The sequence below is a fragment of the Salvelinus sp. IW2-2015 genome, linkage group LG14 (genome assembly GCF_002910315.2).
Source record: "Salvelinus sp. IW2-2015 linkage group LG14, ASM291031v2, whole genome shotgun sequence".
NCBI lineage: Eukaryota > Metazoa > Chordata > Actinopteri > Salmoniformes > Salmonidae > Salvelinus > Salvelinus sp. IW2-2015.
Genome location: NC_036854.1, coordinates 5,029,410 through 5,048,402, shown reverse-complemented (window position 1 = coordinate 5,048,402; position 18,993 = coordinate 5,029,410). Strand labels below are relative to the sequence as shown.

The following is an 18,993-nucleotide window of genomic DNA, read 5'->3' as shown; positions in this document are numbered from 1 at the left end:
GGAGCCGCCCCGAAGTAGATGCCCACCCGGACCCTCCCCTATAGAGTCAGGTTTTGCGGCCGGAGTCCGCACCTTTGGGTGGGGTGGGGGGTACTGTCACGCCCTGGCCATAGAGAGGCTTTTATTCTCTATTTTGGTTAGGCCAGMGTGTGACTAGYGTGGGCATTCTAGTTTCTTTATTTCTATGTTTTCTGTTTCTATGTTTTGGCCGGGTATGGTTCTCAATCAGGGACAGCTGTCTATCGCTGTCTCTGATTGGGAATCATACTTAGGCAGCCTGTTTTTCCACCTTAGTTGTGGGTAGTTGTCTGTGTTAGTGGCCTGTATAGCCCTAGTAAGCTTCACGTTTGTTTTGTTGTTTCTTGTTTTTGTTGGCGACATTCATAAATAAAAATAAATGTACCACGCTGCACCTTGGTCCGGTTATTTCCACCCTGACGACGTTCGTGACACAGGTTCTTCGGGAGGGGGTCTTGCAGTTCTGGGAGGGTGTCTCMCTGGTGTGGGAGGGGTGTCCGTTGCGCTGTTGCTCCTGTGTGAGGTGCTGGGMCTACGGTTAAAGGTGACGTCCTTCAGGGTCCTTGCAAAGTTGGGATTGCTGCCTTGTAGAGATGGACCTGGTCATAAAGGCTATTCAAGTCCATGGTGGAGTGGTGGACCAGGTATACATTAGGTTTTGAGGCACAGTCTCATGAAATGCTTGTATTCACCTGCTGTATGGMGGCAGGGTGAAAGTATTTTCGTGGTAGCAGGGTGGAGATATACCCTGACGAAGACAGCTTGTCTATCGAAATGTTGGACATTACATTTTTGCATCTGAGCTCCGAGAGAGTGCGGCTCTCCTTTATTTTTTCAAGCAAGTTGGAGATAACCACTTGTGCGTTGGGGATAGTGGAATAAGCTTTTTCAATCACTCCCTTGAATGCTGTTGACACCTTTTCCTGCTGGGCCCTCAGGTCATTTGTGCCCGTGTGAGTTAAGATGTGGCTGGMGTCCCTAGTCTGTCCTCTGACACAGCTCCAGGGCATGCCTAGTGTTTAGGCACCAGAGTWTAGCCACTTTGTGTTTGGGAAAAAGTTTATTCTCTTTGAGTCAARGAGGAGCACAATCTCTGGCTTTTGTGTGTCCTCAGTGGGTGTGGGGGGGTTGTCAGGAGGGCTATCGGGGGAGCTGACAGGAGGGCTGTTAGGGAGGGTGGGGTTTGTTGGGTTGGTGGGTCCTTGTTGTCTGTCCCATCGTGGTGTTGAGGTTGTGGTCCGGGTCTGTGGTGGGCTGTTTTTCTCTCTGTCACACATTTTACATTTAAGTCATTTAGCAGACGCTCTTATCCAGAGCGACTTACAAATTGGAAAGTTCATACATATTCATCCTGGTCCCCCCGTGGGGAATGAACCCACAACCCTGGCGTTGCAAGCGCCATGCTCTACCAACTGAGCCACACGGGACACCTCAGCCCTCAGCTTTCTGACCTTTAGTGCCATGTGTACCTCTTAAGTTCTCTCACCTCAGTCCGTAGAGCAGCCAGCTCTCTCAGACAGCCGTCCATCTCCACCTTCTGCCCTTCGGGTCTTGTTTGGGGGGTGTTGTTGTGCTTGCCTGTTTTGTAGGCTTTTTCTGTCTGGATTGTGTGAACTAGCTCTCTGAGCTCCACCATGTCTCTCTCCAGCTCTGTGAATTTATCCCTCTCAATGATGGAGGAGCAGTGCAGTTGTGGGACCTGGGTGTGTTCAGTGCTGGGGGGTGACTCTCCTCATCTGCAGGACAGTTTGAAGAGATCAGATTCACTCAGGATGGGTAAGTTATCACAGAGAGAGAGAGCTTTTCCTGCTGTGCGCTCTCTTTGATCCCGTAAAATTCCTGCTGGAAATGTATGAAGATGCCCTGCACCATTACTGTCCCAGACTTGTACACGTTGACAGAGGTTGTTTCAATTTTCTCAATGTCTAGTATTCATGGTTTCCATCCTGGGCCAATACCCTCTCTCTTGARATAGGGGTAGTGTACTCTTATAGCACTGTGCCATGCCAGGGGATGGTCTGTGTGGAATATTAAGTTGCTTACGTTCCCCTCTTTGTAGCTGTCAGCAAATAGTGTCTGGATTGTCCTTGAGGAGCTTTTTTTGTACTTATTCCTTGCAGGGTTATTTTTAACATCCAGGGGTACTGTATTGTAATGACCATGACCTCTGGACAGGGATAAGCCATTGGGGCTTCAAAAACCTCTGCATTTGGGTGGGGGGCGGTGACTCTCCTGCCATTTTTGGGCTCAAGAGTTTTCACACATCTGACTTCATCTTCAGTGCTAATTGAAGGTGCAGCCAGGTCTCTTCAATTAGCTTGGTTGAGCTTGGTAGCTTAGTATACTTATTAACTTAGCTTTATATAACAAAATAACTTYGAGATTATTGTATTTTACTTTTTGGCTTCAGAAGTAGCTTCAGACTGAATATTACTCACTCAGTTTTGTGTTGGATGGTATTTCCAGGTTCTGCTTCTGTTTCTTCTGCAGATTTTGGTTTGTTAAAAGTTTTTTCTTGATAGTCCTTAATAGTAATCGTCAATTCAGGTAATTTTGTCCAAAATCAAGGTTTTAGGTRTGGAATTTTGATTTTGACTGAAGGTTTTCATTTTGAGGTTAGTATCCTGTATAAGTCTCTCCCCCCTCCTCTCTCTCTTTCTCTCCCCCTCTCTCTCCCCCAGCCTAGCAGCAGAGTGTGATGATGCAGTAGCTTTCTCTACATGAGCCCCAGCATACGTTAGACCATCTGAAAACAGATCCCTCGTGACCTGACTGGGCCTGCTGCAGAAGGAAGTGTGTGTGTGTGTGTGTGTATGCGTGTGTATGATGCTGCATAAGGCTTTTTTATGGCCGATCACTGCCCCAGGGAAAGCATACAGTAGATATCCTCTACTAGAACAATGGTATGCTGCTGCTGCCCCTGAGTGTCTCTGTATAGCTGGAGGTTGTCTAGCAAGCTGCTTTCAATTAGGAACATGTGTTAGTGTGTGTGCGTATGCGTGTGTGTTTGTGTGTGTGTCTCTTCARAGTCCGTGTTGTGCCATGAGGTGTTTTTTAAATCTGATTTTACTGCTCGATTGAGTTACTTGATGTGGAAGAGAGTTCCATGTAGTCATTGCTCTGACTTGGGGACTGTGAAGAGACCCCTGGTGGCATGTCTTGTGGGGTATGTATGGGTGTCTGAGCTGTGTGTTTTCTGTGCTTTCGACACATCAATACCTCTCACAAAGACAAGTAGTGATCGTGTGTGTGTGTGTGTGTTGTGTGTGGCATATGGTTCTCTATGTTTTCTAAGGGTTAACATTTCTAAGATTGAGTAAATTCATTGTTAAATCATGCAGCGCCTTTTCGTCACCAGCGCAGGATTTTAGAGAAAAAAAAATGTCGGTAATATAAGTGTCTTATATTGTGAAAGCTTAAATTCTTGTTAATATAACTGCACTGTTCAATTACAAGTAGCTATTACTGCCGAAAAAAACATGCCATGCTATTGTGTGAGAGAGCTGCCTAAACAACAAAACATTTTTTTCACCGCCGATAGGTTTGATTAAATTCACCTCAGAAGTGAAATTGCTATACTTAAATTCAGAAATCTTTTGCTCATGATCTGGGATCATCCCAAAGGGTCCCAGAGATAAACATGAAGTGTCGTTTTGTTAGATGAAATCCTTATTTCATATCCTAAAAAGTCCAGATAGATGCACAATCGATTTTGTATGTCCACTCGTTCAATTTGCAAAGAAAGGAATCTGTGGAAAATCTCACCCTAAATGTAGTTTCACCAGCCAAATTGCGTTCGTATCTGTATTCCTTCAGAGATCACTAGAACATAATGAGACTTCACTATATCATTTAGGGTGTTAGTTATCCTAGAGGACATCCATATTGGTCACGAGAGCCACGGCCTTCATGCACACCGATGGACTAGCGGTGGTTCTTTCATTTATCGACCTGTATCTTTGTCAAATAAGCACTAATCGGGGTCAAACAAAGCTACCTAATAGCCAATGAGCTGGGCTCTACGGGAATATTCAGTGTCTGTTGCAAAATGTAAGTGCTATCCTTTTGCGACAGCATGCCTTTTCCTTTTGGACCAAAATTATAAGAATATATAAAATTATATTTTATAAGAACAAGAATTATAAAATTAGAAGAACATTTTGCAAATGTTGAACTTATAATAGGGCTACTAATACTGGAAAAGCTAAATCAAAGTCCAAGTATACAGATTTGACGATATTCTGGCAGAKAAATGTCATATGAATGCCAATGTCTCCTTTACGATTTGCCCAAATGTACCTGTGTGACTTCACACTAAATGTTATGTAGTTCGCTCATGCGTCAAGTTATCCGGCTGAAACTTTGCACATACACTGCTGCCATCTTGTGGACACCCTCGGAATTACAACCAGAGTGATGGCTAAAACTGGGACCTTTCTCTTGCATTTCAAAGATGGTGGTAGAAAAAAAACGTTTTTTCTTTGTATTTTCTTCTACCAGATCTTGTGTTATAGTGTTTCCTTTCAAATGGTACCAAGAATATGCATATCCTTGCTTCAGGGTCTGAGTTACAGGCAGTTAGATTTGGTATGTCATTTTAGGTGACAATTGAAAAAAAGGGGCTATCCCTAAGAAGTTTTAAAGGCAAAATTAGGTAGACAGGCTCCGACATGGATTTCCTGCTGCTCCCCATGTCTCGGCGATGGGGTTGTCCCTTTMTCCTTACAAAATGAATTTAGCAGGGATTACTGTCGTAACCATTCTCTTCATGTTTGGCTGAGTTTTCACAGGTGAAAAAAGCCCCATCTCTACGGGGTGAATCAATATCACGTCTCCAGTGCCATTTGAGTCGGAAAGTAGCAGGTCCGCCCCGCCTCATTGCACATCCAGAGGCCGTGCCATGCACAGCAGAAGGCTGGTTGGCACACACACACACATAAACACACACTCACACACGCATACTAACTCACTATATCTCTATCACATACACAAARGCACACACATGCAAACCCTTATATACACACAACCACTTTGGGTCAAGATCATTTGCGATGCTTAAGGAGTTATAACTTGTCCATTTAACAATTACACCACAGTCCTTTAGTCATTGACTTTACTTCGGACGTCTCTGCTAGGGCTACTACTACCCTTTCACCAGCACCAGCCACCAGAGCAGTCAACACAGGACAGGGAGTCAACACATTTCTATAACTTGTACTCAGTAGTGGTAAAAATATCTATAAAACAGGGTCATAAKCTTGTTCTCTAAGGGAATTTGATGTATCGTAGTCATAGCAGCGGGGTTCATTGGKATGTCAGGTCAGGGAGACAGTGTGTGCTCTGCTCTCTCTAAAATGATATTGCTGTGATTGATGACAAAATTTGCCCACGAAGGACCACCACACCACCTTCCTGTTCAAGTGAGCACAGCACAACAAGGTGAGTCCAAAAATGTATTGTATGCTGCTGCATAAATGATGTAATATGCCAGGGAGATATGTATACTGTAGCTAAGAAAGTAATACTAAGTGTATGTTGTGTAGTAAGCTGTTAGTAGCCCATGTGCCTCATCCTAATAATCTGGTCTATTTTCACCTCTTAATTTCGCCTACTGTTCTGACTTGGTGGTGCACATCTAGCCTATAAACTGTTTTAGAGAAATGTAATCATTGAATATTGTAAGAGGTTTCATTGTCTGCTTATATTCCCCCTTTATTTATCCTACAGTTCTGACTTGGTGTACAGGGAGAACACTGTAAGAATGGCCCATGTTCTGAATTCTGTCGCTGTACATTTCAAAAGTGCTGAACAAATAGTTACATTGACTACGTCCGTCCTAGCTCGCTCATTAATGTCTTAATCWAAATTACGGATTGTCTCTTATCCGRTTGTCGTCCCCTTATGCCATAGTTTGTACATCTCAATTGTCAGWAGAKARCACATTTGTTTAAGCAAGTCAGCCATATCAGRTATGTTTTTTAAGAGGCAGTAAATGAGGCTGAATGAACTGTTTCGCWGCCAGACAAGGCTCCGCTGWTAGTCAGATGTAMCAGTGGTAAGGTGTTGGGACTGCTGTTGGGACTCTGCTGTTGGGATAGGTTTATGTAGMCCCTAGTGCAATTAATGTATTGTTTAGTGTTGTGTAGTGGCTTTGCTGGCATGCATTCCAGATTTATTTTTATTTTTTAGATTTACATGCTAAAATCAACACTGGCTACGAGACTCGAAATTGAGCTCAGGTCCATCCTGTTTCCATTGATCATTCTGAAAATGTTTCTACAGCTTGATTGGAGTCCACCTGTGGTAAATTCAATTGATTTGACATGATTTGGAAAGGAGCACACCTGTCTATATAAGGTCCCACAGTTGACAGTYCATGTCAGAGCAAAAACCAAGCCATGAGGTCAAAGGAATTGTCAATAGAGCTCCGAGACAGGATTGTGTCGAGGCACWGATCCGGAGAAGGGTACCAAACAATTTCTGCAGCATTGAAGGTCAAAAAAAGAACACAGTGGCCTCCATCATTTTTAAATGGAAGAAGTTTGGAACCACCAAGTGTCACAGTTTCTGTGTTATTTGATTGTTGTTTCCTTAGGTTATCCCTGGAGGGCACCCTTACCCTGTTTTCTAGTTTCCAGGTTACCCTGATTATAATTTATTGGATTCACCTGTGTTTAATTACTTTCTTTGTTCACCTGGTTGCCTTGTTATTTATGTTCCTCAGTTGGCCTGTATCTTTGCTTAGGTCTAATGTTTTATTAGTGTGCGCTTGTGCGGTTCCCTTGTTTCTGTTAAGACTCTAAGTAAAAGTTCTGGATTTACCCTTATCTCTGCTTGCTGTGTTTCTCTGCGCCTGGGTTCGAGTTTGTACTAGCATTATTGCTACAGTAGACCTAAGCCTACAATGGACCCAGCAGAGATTTCTCAGTCATCCGAGGAACATAACGAACTCCACCATTTATGGTTCGGCTCTAACCCACCATGGAACTGTGATTGGTCGCCATGAGGCGCAGCTGCAGACATTGTCGGATTACAGTTAAGGGACATTGTCGGATGACTGGCAGGCCAGTCTAGAGAGTGGGCCCACTCCAGGACGCCAAAGCAGACCGCAACAGGCAAGAACATCCGGTTATCGGCCCCCCCCCCCCCCGGGGTTCGGCTGGGAATGCTGTGCCTCCCGACCTGTTTCCCTATACCCCAGCTGAGTGTCGTTGCCAAGCACGAGGTGGGAAGGATGATCTCAGGCTCCAGGGGTATTAGCCGTGGGGCTATAACGGCGAGACAGTGCATCCGGCTTGACATTCTTGGATCCCGGCCGATATGAGAGGGAGAAGTTGAACCATATGAACAGCAGGGCCCATCTAGCTTGCCTGGATTTGAGGCGTTTGGCGGTGAGGAGATACTCCAGATTTTTGTGGTTAGTCKATATGATGAATGGGTGTTCCGCCCCTTCCAGCCAGCTCCGCCCCTTCCAGCCACAACGCTTTGTGTTGATCCTGTATTGCCGTTCTGCTGGCAATAGCCCAGCTCTACGTAGTTGCATAGGCTCGGGAAGCGGTGACTCAGCCCTCTCCTTCGACTCTCAGGGAAAGTCGGGAGGCCTCGGGTTCTCTAGGCAACYGGATCGTCAAGAACCTCCATGACGACTCGGAGGCAAGGTGGAATCCCTGGACGTGCAGTGAAGTCGAATTTCCTCTCCCTCCGTCGTGCCCATAATCGCCCAWCGATTCATATGATCAAAGCGATGAGGGAATCGAGATCCGTAGGTAACTCCCGAGCAGCAAGCTCGTCCTTGACCTCCTCCAAGACGCCGTGCAGTAACATATCGAACAGTGCTTCCTAGTTCTAACRAGTCTCCGCTGCCAACGTCTTGCCGAAGCTGGATTAGCTCCCGGGCAGCTTCTCTCCCGGAGAACGGGGRGTAAAAAACCTTCTTCACCTCTCCCACGAAACCCTCCAGACTAACGRATATGGCCGGCTGCTGTTCCCATACAGCAGTAGCCCACGTGAGACCCCTCCCGGACATCAGTGTGATGATTGGAACGATCTAAGGGGAAGGAGGAGGGCTGAAGCTCGAAAATGTGGGCACACTGTGCTAGAAACGCAGACAGGTGCTCGAGTCTCCATTGAAGCGTTCCGGGGGGGGGGGGTTAAACGGGACCCCCGAGAAGGTGGATTGGCTGATGAGATGTTGCTGCTAGCAGCTGGGTTACTGATGGGCTGTGGGGTTACCACCATGGTAGGCTGCCTCCCAGACAGCCCGTGGAATTGCTCCAGCAAACTGTTCAATGCCCGGTCATGGCGTTGAGCCAACGTTTGGACCCCCTCCATAAGGCCACGAAACAGTTCCTCGTGCCTCCCGACGGTGGCTCCTTGGGAGGAAATGGTGTTGTGCAGCTGGCCCAGGTCTGCTGGGTTAGTCATGGCCAGTTCGTACTATCAGGATAAGGTAAGACCCAGATGCAGACCGTGTCGAAGTAACAATATTTATTACAGCAACAGGGGRAAAGGTACAGGATGGCAGGCAGCCTCAGGTCAGGCAGAGGTCGGTAATCCACAGACGGGTTAAAGGTACAGGATGGTACAGGCAGGCTCAGAGTCAGGGGCAGGCAGAGTGGTCAGGTGGGCAGGCTCAGGATAGGCAATGGTCAAAACCAGGAGGACGAGAAAAGAGACTGGGGAAAAGCAGGAGCTGATACAAAAACGCTGGTTGACTTGACAGACACGTTGAACTGGCAACAGACAAACAGAGAACACCGTTATAAATACACACGGGACAATGGGGAAGATGGGCGACACCTGGAGGGGGGTGGAGACAATCACAAAGACAGGTGAACCAGATCAGAGTGTGACACCTGTTGTATGATTGTTTTGTTCTGTTTTGTCTGAACCCCAGGAAGAGTAGCCACAGATAGAACAATAAGCCAGATATTTTACCAGATGTATATATGTGAAGCATCCGGTWGCCGTTTCCACTCGCTACCAAATATGGTGATGAGAGGAAGCCCAGTGGCAGGCATTGTGAGAAGATGGAGCAAGATGGATTTTGGCCGACATTCTGCTAATTTTCTCATCAATGAAACATTCGATCTCCATACAGTTTTTTTTCTGTTTCCAAAACTAGAATCTATAACGACCAAAGCAGACCCTGCTTTGTAGACTTTACCCTTTGCCAAAGTTTCAAAAAATTGCGTTGTTCAGGTGCAAGAGCGAATTGAGTTACTGCACACGTGCACTTCACAGAGTATGCGTTCCCTAACGGAAATATGCAAATAAATGCTGGAACGCGACAATAGGATCTCACTAGCTCATGCTTGTCTCTGRCCATCACCTTGCTTGTCCTGCCCACTATGATTAATTTGCTCCCATTGGAAACCACAGGCTCTGGTCTGTCTTGTGTTAGTTATAAATATCTTTGGAGTAGCTCTGGAAAAAGTAACAGCTAATGGAAATCCAAATAAACATATACAATTCTGTCTCTCTTGTTTCTACTTCATTGTTTTTGTGTGGGTGTATATGACGGCTTTGTTTTGGCATTTGATTGGACCCCAGGATCCAGGAAGAGTAGCTGTATCCAAATAAACGAAAACAATATTTTCTCTCCGGTCTCTACTTTGTCGTATGTTCCCATTCTGTCAGGGGAAAAAACTGACCTTGGATCAGTCTGGTGCAACTTCATCCAATTGCATGTTATTAAAATACTTTCTCTCTTGTCTCCTATTTGAGGTAAATTACCTTATATCAGTGTCTTGGGGTTATCTCCATTCAACATGTAGGATATTAAAATGCTTTCTCTTTCTTATCTGTCCAGGTGTGTTAGCCTAACTGCAAAGCCTGATGGAGACCCTGTTAGTTTACCTGATGGTACTTGGCATGGCTGTAAAAGCCCACAAGGTCCAGGTGTGCCCAAAACGCTGTGTCTGCCAGATGCTTAACCCCAACCTAGCAACCCTCTGCGACAAGAAGGGCCTCCTCTTCGTCCCGCCCGACATCGACCGTCACACCGTGGAGATGCGTCTGGGRGACAACTTCGTTACGAGCATCAAACGACGGGACTTCGCCAACATGACCAAACTGCAAGACATGACGTTGTCTCGGAACACCATCAGCTCCATTTCGCCTCACGCCTTTAAAGATCTGGAGAACCTCAGAGCCTTGCATCTGGACAGCAACCGTCTGACGAGGCTCACCAACGACTCCTTCAGTGGGATGTCCAAGCTCCAACATCTCATTCTCAACAACAATCAGCTGATTCACATCCACATCGGGGCCTTCAATGATCTCACAGCTCTAGAGGAGTTAGATCTGTCCTACAACAACTTAGAAAGCGCCCCCTGGGTGGCCATCCAGAGAATGACCAGCCTCCACACCCTGGGCTTGGACCACAACATGCTTAGCTACATTCCTGAGGGAACCTTCTCTGGCCTGCAGAAGCTCAAACGCCTTGACGTCACATCCAACAAGCTCCAGAAGCTTCCGCCAGACCCAGTGTTCCAACGGGCCGGCGTCTTGGCCACATCAGGGAGCTTGGGTCCGACGTCATTTGCGTTGAGTTTTGGGGGGAACCCACTGAGGTGTAACTGTGAGCTGCTGTGGCTGAGGAGGCTGAGGAGGGAGGATGATCTGGAGACATGTGCGGCTCCGCAGCACCTGGCTGGGCGATACTTCTGGACCGTGTCTGAAGAAGAGTTCCTCTGTGAGCCCCCTCTTATCACCAGACACTCCCAGGTAGGGCTGAGATGATACAGTCACAACACATCATTGGTAAATAGTATCGCGATAACCCAGTGATAACAGTATCATGATAACTGACAAAATATGCATTATCAAGCGTGTCACTGAACACACCTTTTGTTTTATAACACACCTTTTGTCCTCCCTTTCCAAGATAACCGCTTTTATTGCAATGATTGCCTAACATTGATTATCGTGCTATTGCAAATCATGATAACTGCTTTTGTCGCGATAACTCAATAATTATCACAGAAGTAATATTGTTTTCCCTAACACCATCTAGGAGCTGCGAGCATTGGAGGGTCAGAGTGTATCTCTGCGCTGTAAGGCCAGGGGCGACCCAGACCCCATCATCCACTGGATCGCCCCAGACGGCCGGCTCATGTCCAACTCCTCCCGGGCTGCGGTGCACAGTGATGGGACCCTGGACATCCTTATCAGCACTGTGAAGGACTCAGGTGGGTGTCATTGAAATGTCTGTTATGGTGATTATGTTGAGTGTTTCTGTTTGTATGCTTTGGGTTTTAACAGGCCCTGAAGCCAGTTTTTTAGACCATATAATCCAAATCAAAATTATCCTTTGATGAACTCTGTTCTCTTGTTACATTTAGCTTCCCCTTCATTTGAAAGGAAACAGAAAAGCAAATAAATGTTCTCTATCGCTCCATCAGGCTCCTTCATCTGTGTTGCCTCCAACCCGGCCGGGGAGTCCCAACAAACTGTTGACCTGGTGATCGCCAAACTRCCACACATCACCAACAGTACTGTGGAGAAGGAACAGGACCCAGGTTCTTCTGATATCACCACGGTAACGAGGATGGGTGGTGGTGGGGAAGGCGGAYGAGTGGTGCCACTGGGAAACACAAAGACGAACCAGGAGAAGAAGGTGGTGATCGCTGAGGCCACGTCTACCTCGGCCCTGGTCAGGTTCAGCTTCCAGAGGAGTATACCGGGCATCCGAATGTTCCAGATCCAATACAACGGAACCTACGATGACTCTCTGGTTTACAGGTGAGCCTTGGCTTATATAGGCAGAAAAAAAGTTACTTTATCTTCCGTCCCTCTGTGTTTCATAATTTTCCTTCAATTCGCAAGAGGCTGAATGTATCTCACAGGAGAAACCATCCGAGCGAGCGAAACAGCGTCCCTCTGTCTCAGTATGTGTAGGCCGTCTATCTGATACTGTCTGGTAAAAAAGAATATGACATTGTTGCCACCCATAGCATTGAATACAAATGAAGCCAGCGAACATTTGACTTCCCTTGATAATTTTTWAAATAAAATAATAGCCAATCAGCTAAACTAAGTGAGCTCAACTGTGAATGGTCCTGGCGCACCAACAAAAGAAAGTGTAAAGGGAAGCCAGTTTGGATTTGGATTTGGCACACCAATGATGAGCCAAACGTCATTAACAGAAAAAACTTGAATTGTTGCATCTCATAGTGTCGTAGGGATGGTGCCAGGTTTCCTCCAGATGTGACGCTTGGCATTCAGGCCAAAGAGTTCAATCTTGGTTTCATCAGACCAGAGAATCTTGTTTCTCATGGTCTGAGAGTCCTTCAGGTGCCTTTTGGCAAACTCCAAGRGGGCTGTCATGTGCCTTTTACTGAGGAGTGGCTGCCACCTGGCCACTCCACCTTAAAGGCCTGATTTGTGGAGTGCTGCAGAGATGGTTGTCCTTCTGGAAGGTTCTCCCATCTTCACAGAGGAACTTTGGAGCTCTGTCAGAGTGACCATCGGGTTCTTGGTCACCTCCCTGACCAAGGCCCTTCTCCACAGATTGCTCAGTTTGGCCAGGCGGCCAGCTCTAGGAAGAGTCTTTGCGATTCCGAACTACTTCTATTTAAGAATGATGGAGGCCACTGTGTTCTTGGGGACCTTCAATGCTGCAGACATTTTTTGGTACCCTTCCCCAGATCTGTTCCTCGACACAATCCTGTCTCGGAGCTCTTCAGACAATTCTTTCGACCTCATGGCTTKGTTTTTGCTTTGACATGCGCTGTCAACTGTGGGACCTTATATAGACAGGTGTGCGCCTTTCAAAATCATGTCTAATCAATAAAAAAATTCGCTTTGTCATTGTGGGGTATTGGGTATAGATTGATGAGGATTTAAAAAAATGTAATCGCTTTTAGAAGAAGGCTGGAACGTAACAAAATGTGGAAAAAGTCAAGGGGTCTGAATACTTTCCGAATGCACTGTAAATTCATACATTGTCATATTTAGCTTATGTGGATTCGGCAGAATTATAAGTCTAAGGTCTATAGGTGATTTGATGATGTTGAAATATTGAAGTTGAAATGGTGCTGGAATAGTGGAGGCAGCTCCTGTTTCATTGCAACTCTCTGTGGTTCTAAATCAATAGTTGTTTAGTAGTCCGAAAATGTCGGAAACATTAACTTGCTTGACCATACTGTAGTAGGTCATGTAACTGTTTGTTTGCTCTCCGGTTTTGTGATGAAACAAAGGTGTGGTTGAATTTATTCTGCCACTGTGTCTTCTTATTGTCTCGGCCTTAGGCCTCTATATCACGGTGGCAAGGGATATGAACTAAAAGGCTAAGACTAAGAGCAAACAACACAATTATCACAACACAGACAGTATGTTGTAATATAGCTATTTTCCTGGCTTGGCTTCCCCAGTGATTTTACCCACGTACCGCTGCTGTATATAGGGACTGTTTTTGGAGTCCTTGATGATTGATATTGATGCCTCATTTCAACTCTCAGAACCAGGCCCGAATGAGAACTAACAAGAACCAGGCACAATGATCTTTTGTAGTAGTTCCTGATTGGTGTTGAGTGACTATTATGTTGTTTAAAATGAATGTCAAATGTGCACATTCTCATTAATGATTAGCTACTTCTCTAATCGTGCAAAGTAATTAATTTACTGACATTCTTATTCAGTGACTTACAAAGTCACCTAGGTAACAGTGTGTATAAAGTACACACAACATGTACACCAATGATAATACCTAATCAACAGAATGAAAACAAAATGTCAGCACTGAGCTGTAGGGCAAAGCCGAGATGAAAGAGAAAGCAGCATGTTACAAAAAGCCTTAGAAGATCTTTCAGGCCTCTTCTGAGAAACCAGTCTACACAAGGCTCTTTCATCTGGCAACCCTTTCACTCCATATTTGAAGCTTATATTCATGACACGATATGACCATTTAACATTCACTTTGGATAAAAGTGTCTTACAGTCTACGTCAGGGCTGTTCAATTTCAGTCCTGGAGGGCTGAAACATTCTGTTTTTCGTTTCTACCTGGTAGTTAATTGAGCTCACCTGGTTTTCTAGGTCTGAACCAGTTCCTTATTAGGAGAGGATGAAAACCAGAAGTGTTTTGGCCCTCCAGGACAGACATTGAACAGGCCTGGTCTACACATACTCTACATACATTGTGTTTATGAGGTCCWTTTGTGAATGAATAACACACAGTTCTGGTCTTTCAAGCATACAGCGCCATAGCCCAACAACTGAGCCACTGGACCTATTGTYACGGTCTCTTCTGAGAGATGGGTGTGCATACAATCGTTCATCATTCATGCTTCCGACTTCTCACTGGGTGTTTTTGTGTCTCAGGGGCTTGGGTAAAAATAAAAAAAGACGAATCTCCGTTTCCACAATTAGGACAATGAAGTATTCTTTTTTATCTTCCACCCCTTTCACAACACATTAGCAATTCAACTTTTCATTGTGATTCTGTTACAATCCGAGACATAACATTCTCTCATCTCTGAACACTTCTTGCAATATGATTTAGAATTGGTCTGCAATTGCCCTAGTATGCTCTCAACTCTTTCATTCCACACTCTCTCTCTCTGTTTTCAGAATGATCCCTCCGAGCAGTAAGAGTATCCTGGTGAACAACCTGGCTGCCGGTACACAGTACGACCTGTGTGTGCTGGCCATCTACGACGACCTGGTGACCTCCCTGACCGCCACGCGGGTGGTGGGGTGCATCCGCTTCACCACCGATCCCCAGTACCTCCGCTGCCACTTCATGCAGTCCCAGTTCCTGGGAGGGACCATCGTGGTCATCATCGGAGGGATCATCGTGGCGTCCGTCTTAGCCTTCATCATCTTCCTCATAGTGAGGTACCGAGTCTGTAACCAAGGCGATGAGGATAAGGTAGGAGTTTTGAGTATTYCTCTTTTCTTTGTTACTACTGTCTCTGTACTGTTGTTATTGTACAGCTGATGAGGTCATTTCTCCCTGGGGGATCAATAAAATCTCTCTCTTTCATAAGGCTTTGGAAATGGGTGAGATCCGGTCTCTGAGCAGTGATGGTCAGCTCCAGGGCTGTGGCGTCCCCAAGTCCATGTCCAAGTCTCTGTCCAAGCAGATTCTCTGTCTGGAGAAACCAGAGAAGGTGGATAAGGAGTATCTGAGGGTAGGCTTTCCTCCCCCTGAGCTGTTCAAGCAGCAGCGACCCCCAGTCCTGACCACCACCACATCCACCAAGCCCTCCATTCCTGACTGCCAGACAGATGTGGAGTTAGAGAACACAAACCGGAATAACTCAGCGGAAGCTAAAATGGTTGTTTCCGCCGTTTCCACAAAATGGACGAAGGTCGCTAGAGGGCCAAGGTCACCTGGGGGGTCCTCCCGCCACTACATGACAGTGCCAGCAGGGGGCGTGAGGGTGAACCGGCGGCACTCTCTGAACATGGACTCGTACAAGGAGTGCTGCTACTTCAGCCTGGTACAGCAGCAGCAGCCAAAGCCTGGTGGGGGTTTGCGCTCCAAACGCAGTCTGTCCATGAGTGGAGAACTGCCCCAGTTGGAAAGTGCAATGGCAAACATACGCAGAAGCAGAGACAAGCTGTATGGATCCGAGTGGCTTCTCGAAAGCACTCTATGATCAGGATTTTACAGGTTTATAGGGTTTKTGTTTTCTTGGATTGGATTTGTGGCCTGTGGTGGAGCAGACAGTGGGGGATTATACCTTGTTCAGACTGTTACTGTGGTCTTTTATCTGCAAGACCCACAGATTCCTCTTGTATTTCTGAAGACAAGGAGGCCGAACAGGGTTTTAAAGGGCAAATGTTTAACATTTGATTTTCGACCTTAAAGCAAATATCCTCTCAAAGTCATCTTTATATTGACTTTGGATAAAACTGAAGAAAGGCACCAAAAAATGTATAATGGAACTTCATGTACAAAATTGTTAAGTTGTGTAACATATTATGCGATACACCCGTAAGTGTTCACATGGTATTGAATGCAGTTGGTCTAGCATTATTTAGAGAAAGGGATGGACGATCATACTTGTTATAACATTGCCTGTTACTTAAAGTGATTACAATCACTGTGTAGACAATGAATGGACATATTTCTTGTCATCAATTTTCCAAACGGTTGAAGACATGTCTTAATTAACTCGGTGGCATTTGGAGGGATTGTGAATGTGCAGAACGCCCCAGACAGAAGTGTAGAACAGAATGTACCCAGGCTGTGTGTGACATAGCACCCTATTCCCTATAGTGCACTCTGGTCAAAAGTAGTGCACTATATAGGTAATATGGTGCCATTTAGTCTGGTGACAGAGCTGAATATTTTCATCAAGCCGCACTAGATACACAGCACAATGCAGCATTCATGTTACCCGGCGGCATCGATTGAGCTTAATACTGCCCTCTTGTTTGAATCAATACATTTTATCACATAATTACACATAAAGACTTATGTTCATAGGATTATTGTCACAGCTGATATGATACTTCAAACAAAGACAGGATGACAAGAGCGATAAAGGATGTGTGGTCCATTTTCATGTTTTTTACTATTATTAAAACATCGTTWGTCATGTCAGGCTAAGAATCGTTGTAAATTGACTTGTCGGTGAAGAGAAAACGAAAGCCACAAAACGGTATATGAGAAGTCGGCTCTTGATTTAACTGTTGTTTCTGTTTGATGTTTACCAGTATAAATAAACCAATGAGAAAAAGGAATCTAATGTAGTTTTAACCTTATGATATCTGTACAGTTATTGATATGCTTGTGACATAATTTACCAGGTACCTATAGAGAGCAATGTTGACTATTTGTAGGCACTAACTCCGCCATGGTCCGTTGAACAAAGCCTATGGGAAAATGTATAGAGTTTTTGGATAAACACCGAAAATAAGGTCTGTGGTACACACAGGCTTAGGAGATCTTATACGTTTTGTTCTATGACATAATCTTCATCAGCTAACATCACTTTTTGTGAATTTTGAAGCATTTCTGTCATTTAAAAACAACGGATATAAAGTCTTCATAATTCATAAAGGTCATGTTAATTGACATATTATCTTATTGAACAAAACGTATAAGATCTCATAAGCCTGTGTTAACCTCAGATCTTATTTTCGGCATTTATTCCAAAACCCTATTCTTTCTCCATTAATTTTGCTCATAGGAATGACTGAACAAAACAGAGGTAAATCATTTCCGTTTTTTTAGGACTACAAGCTGTCAAGCTCTATTGTTGCTTTCTTAAAGGGACGCTCTGCAGTTACTTCATCAATATTTGGACTTCTGTGTTAATGAAATGTWCCCATTGATTCTTGAAGAATATAATTTATAAATGCCCCATCAGCTTAGTTRAACTGTAGCCCATCAGACCCCAAAATAGAAGCTTGTTTCACTTCAATGTTTGTAAACAAAGAAAATGTAAACAAACAGGTCGTTTCCATTACAAACGACCTTTAATCTCGAGTCACGACTGAAAAACAAATGAGATTAAGGTTCAGTATAATCTTAAAGCATTTTAACTCTCCAACTCATCCCAAACCATCTCAATTGGGTTGAGGTCAGGTGATTGTGGAGGCCAGGTCATCTGATGCAGCACTCCATCACTCTCCTTCTTGGTCAAATAGCCCTTACACGGCCTAGAGTTGTGTTGGGTCATTGTCCTGTTGAAAAACAAATGATAGTGCCACTAAGCGAAAACCAGATGGGATGGCGTATTGCTGCAGATGGGATGGCGTATTGCTGTGGTAGCTGCCACATGCTGTGGTAGCCATAAGTGTGCCTTGAATTCTAAATAAATCACTGAGTGTCACCAGCAAAGCACCCCACCACCATCACACCTCCTCCTCCATGCTTCACGGTGGGAACCACACATGTGGAGATTATCCGTTCACCTACTCTGCGTCTCACAAAGAGACGGCGGTTGGAACCAAAAATGTCATATTAGGACCCATCAGACCAAAAGACAGATTTCCACCGATCTAATGTCCATTGCTTGTGTTTCTTGGCCCAAGCAAGTCTCTTATTATTATTGGTGTCCTTTAGTAGTGATTTCTTTGCAGCAATTCGACCACGAAGGCCTGATTCACGCAGTCTCTGAACAGTTGACGTTGAGATGTGTCTGTTACTTGAACTCTGTGAAGCATTTATTTGGCCTGCAATTTCTGAGGCTGGTAACTCTGGGTCTTCCRTTTCTGTGGCGGTCCTCATGAGAGCCAGTTTCATCACAGTGCATGATGGTTTTTGCGACTGCACTTGAAGAAACGTTCAAAGTTCTTGAAATTTTCTGGACTTACAGACCTTCATGTCTTATTGTAATGATGGACTGTCATTTCTCTTTGTTTATTTGAGCTGTTCTTGCCATAATATGGACTTGGCCTTTTACCAAATAGGGTTATCTTCTGTATACCACCTTGTCACAACACAACTGATTGGCTCAAATGCATTAAGAAGGAAAGAAATTCCACAAATGAACTTTTAAGAAGGCAGACCTGTTAATTGAAATGCATTCCAGATGACTACCTCGTGAAGCTGGTTGAGAGAATACCAAGAATGTGCAAAGCCYTCATCAAGGCAAAGGGTGGCAACTAAGAAGAATCTCAAATATAAAATATATTTTGATTMAACACTTTTTTGGTTACTACATGATTCCATATGTGTTATTTCATAGTTTTAATGTCTTCACTATTATTCTACAATGTAGAAAATAGTAAAAATAAAGAAAAACCCTGGAATGAGTAGGTTTGTCCAAGCTTTTGACTGGTACTGTATGTCAGCCAAACAGGCCAGGCTGGAGCGAAAGGCACTTGTATTTATTATTTCTCTCTCATTATGGATGATTAAAATGTGTAGCGGAGGAGCCAGGCCCGGACCTCGACTCAGTCTCTGATGGGTACCAGAGGTGTGTGTTAATAATACATGTATTTCTGGGGAGAGGGAAAGAGAGATGGATGAAGAGAGTGGGAGAGGTGGAGAAATGGGGGTTGATTTGAGAAAG

The 18,993-nt window shown here is 44.8% G+C and overlaps 1 protein-coding gene across 1 annotated transcript in view; it reads left to right on the top strand.

Annotated features, from left to right (window-relative positions):
• Positions 1 to 18,720, top strand: part of LOC111972510 (leucine-rich repeat and fibronectin type-III domain-containing protein 5-like) — a 30,687-nt gene extending 11,967 nt beyond the window's left edge. Inside the window, exons 2-6 of the mRNA XM_023999507.3 lie at positions 9,830 to 10,746; positions 11,036 to 11,210; positions 11,424 to 11,763; positions 14,591 to 14,891; positions 15,010 to 18,720. Coding sequence (XP_023855275.1) covers positions 9,856 to 10,746; positions 11,036 to 11,210; positions 11,424 to 11,763; positions 14,591 to 14,891; positions 15,010 to 15,624 — 2,322 coding nt within the window. The 5' untranslated portion in view covers positions 9,830 to 9,855 and the 3' untranslated portion in view covers positions 15,625 to 18,720. The remainder of the gene's footprint in view (positions 1 to 9,829; positions 10,747 to 11,035; positions 11,211 to 11,423; positions 11,764 to 14,590; positions 14,892 to 15,009) is intronic.
• The last annotated feature ends 273 nt before the right edge of the window (positions 18,721 to 18,993 follow it).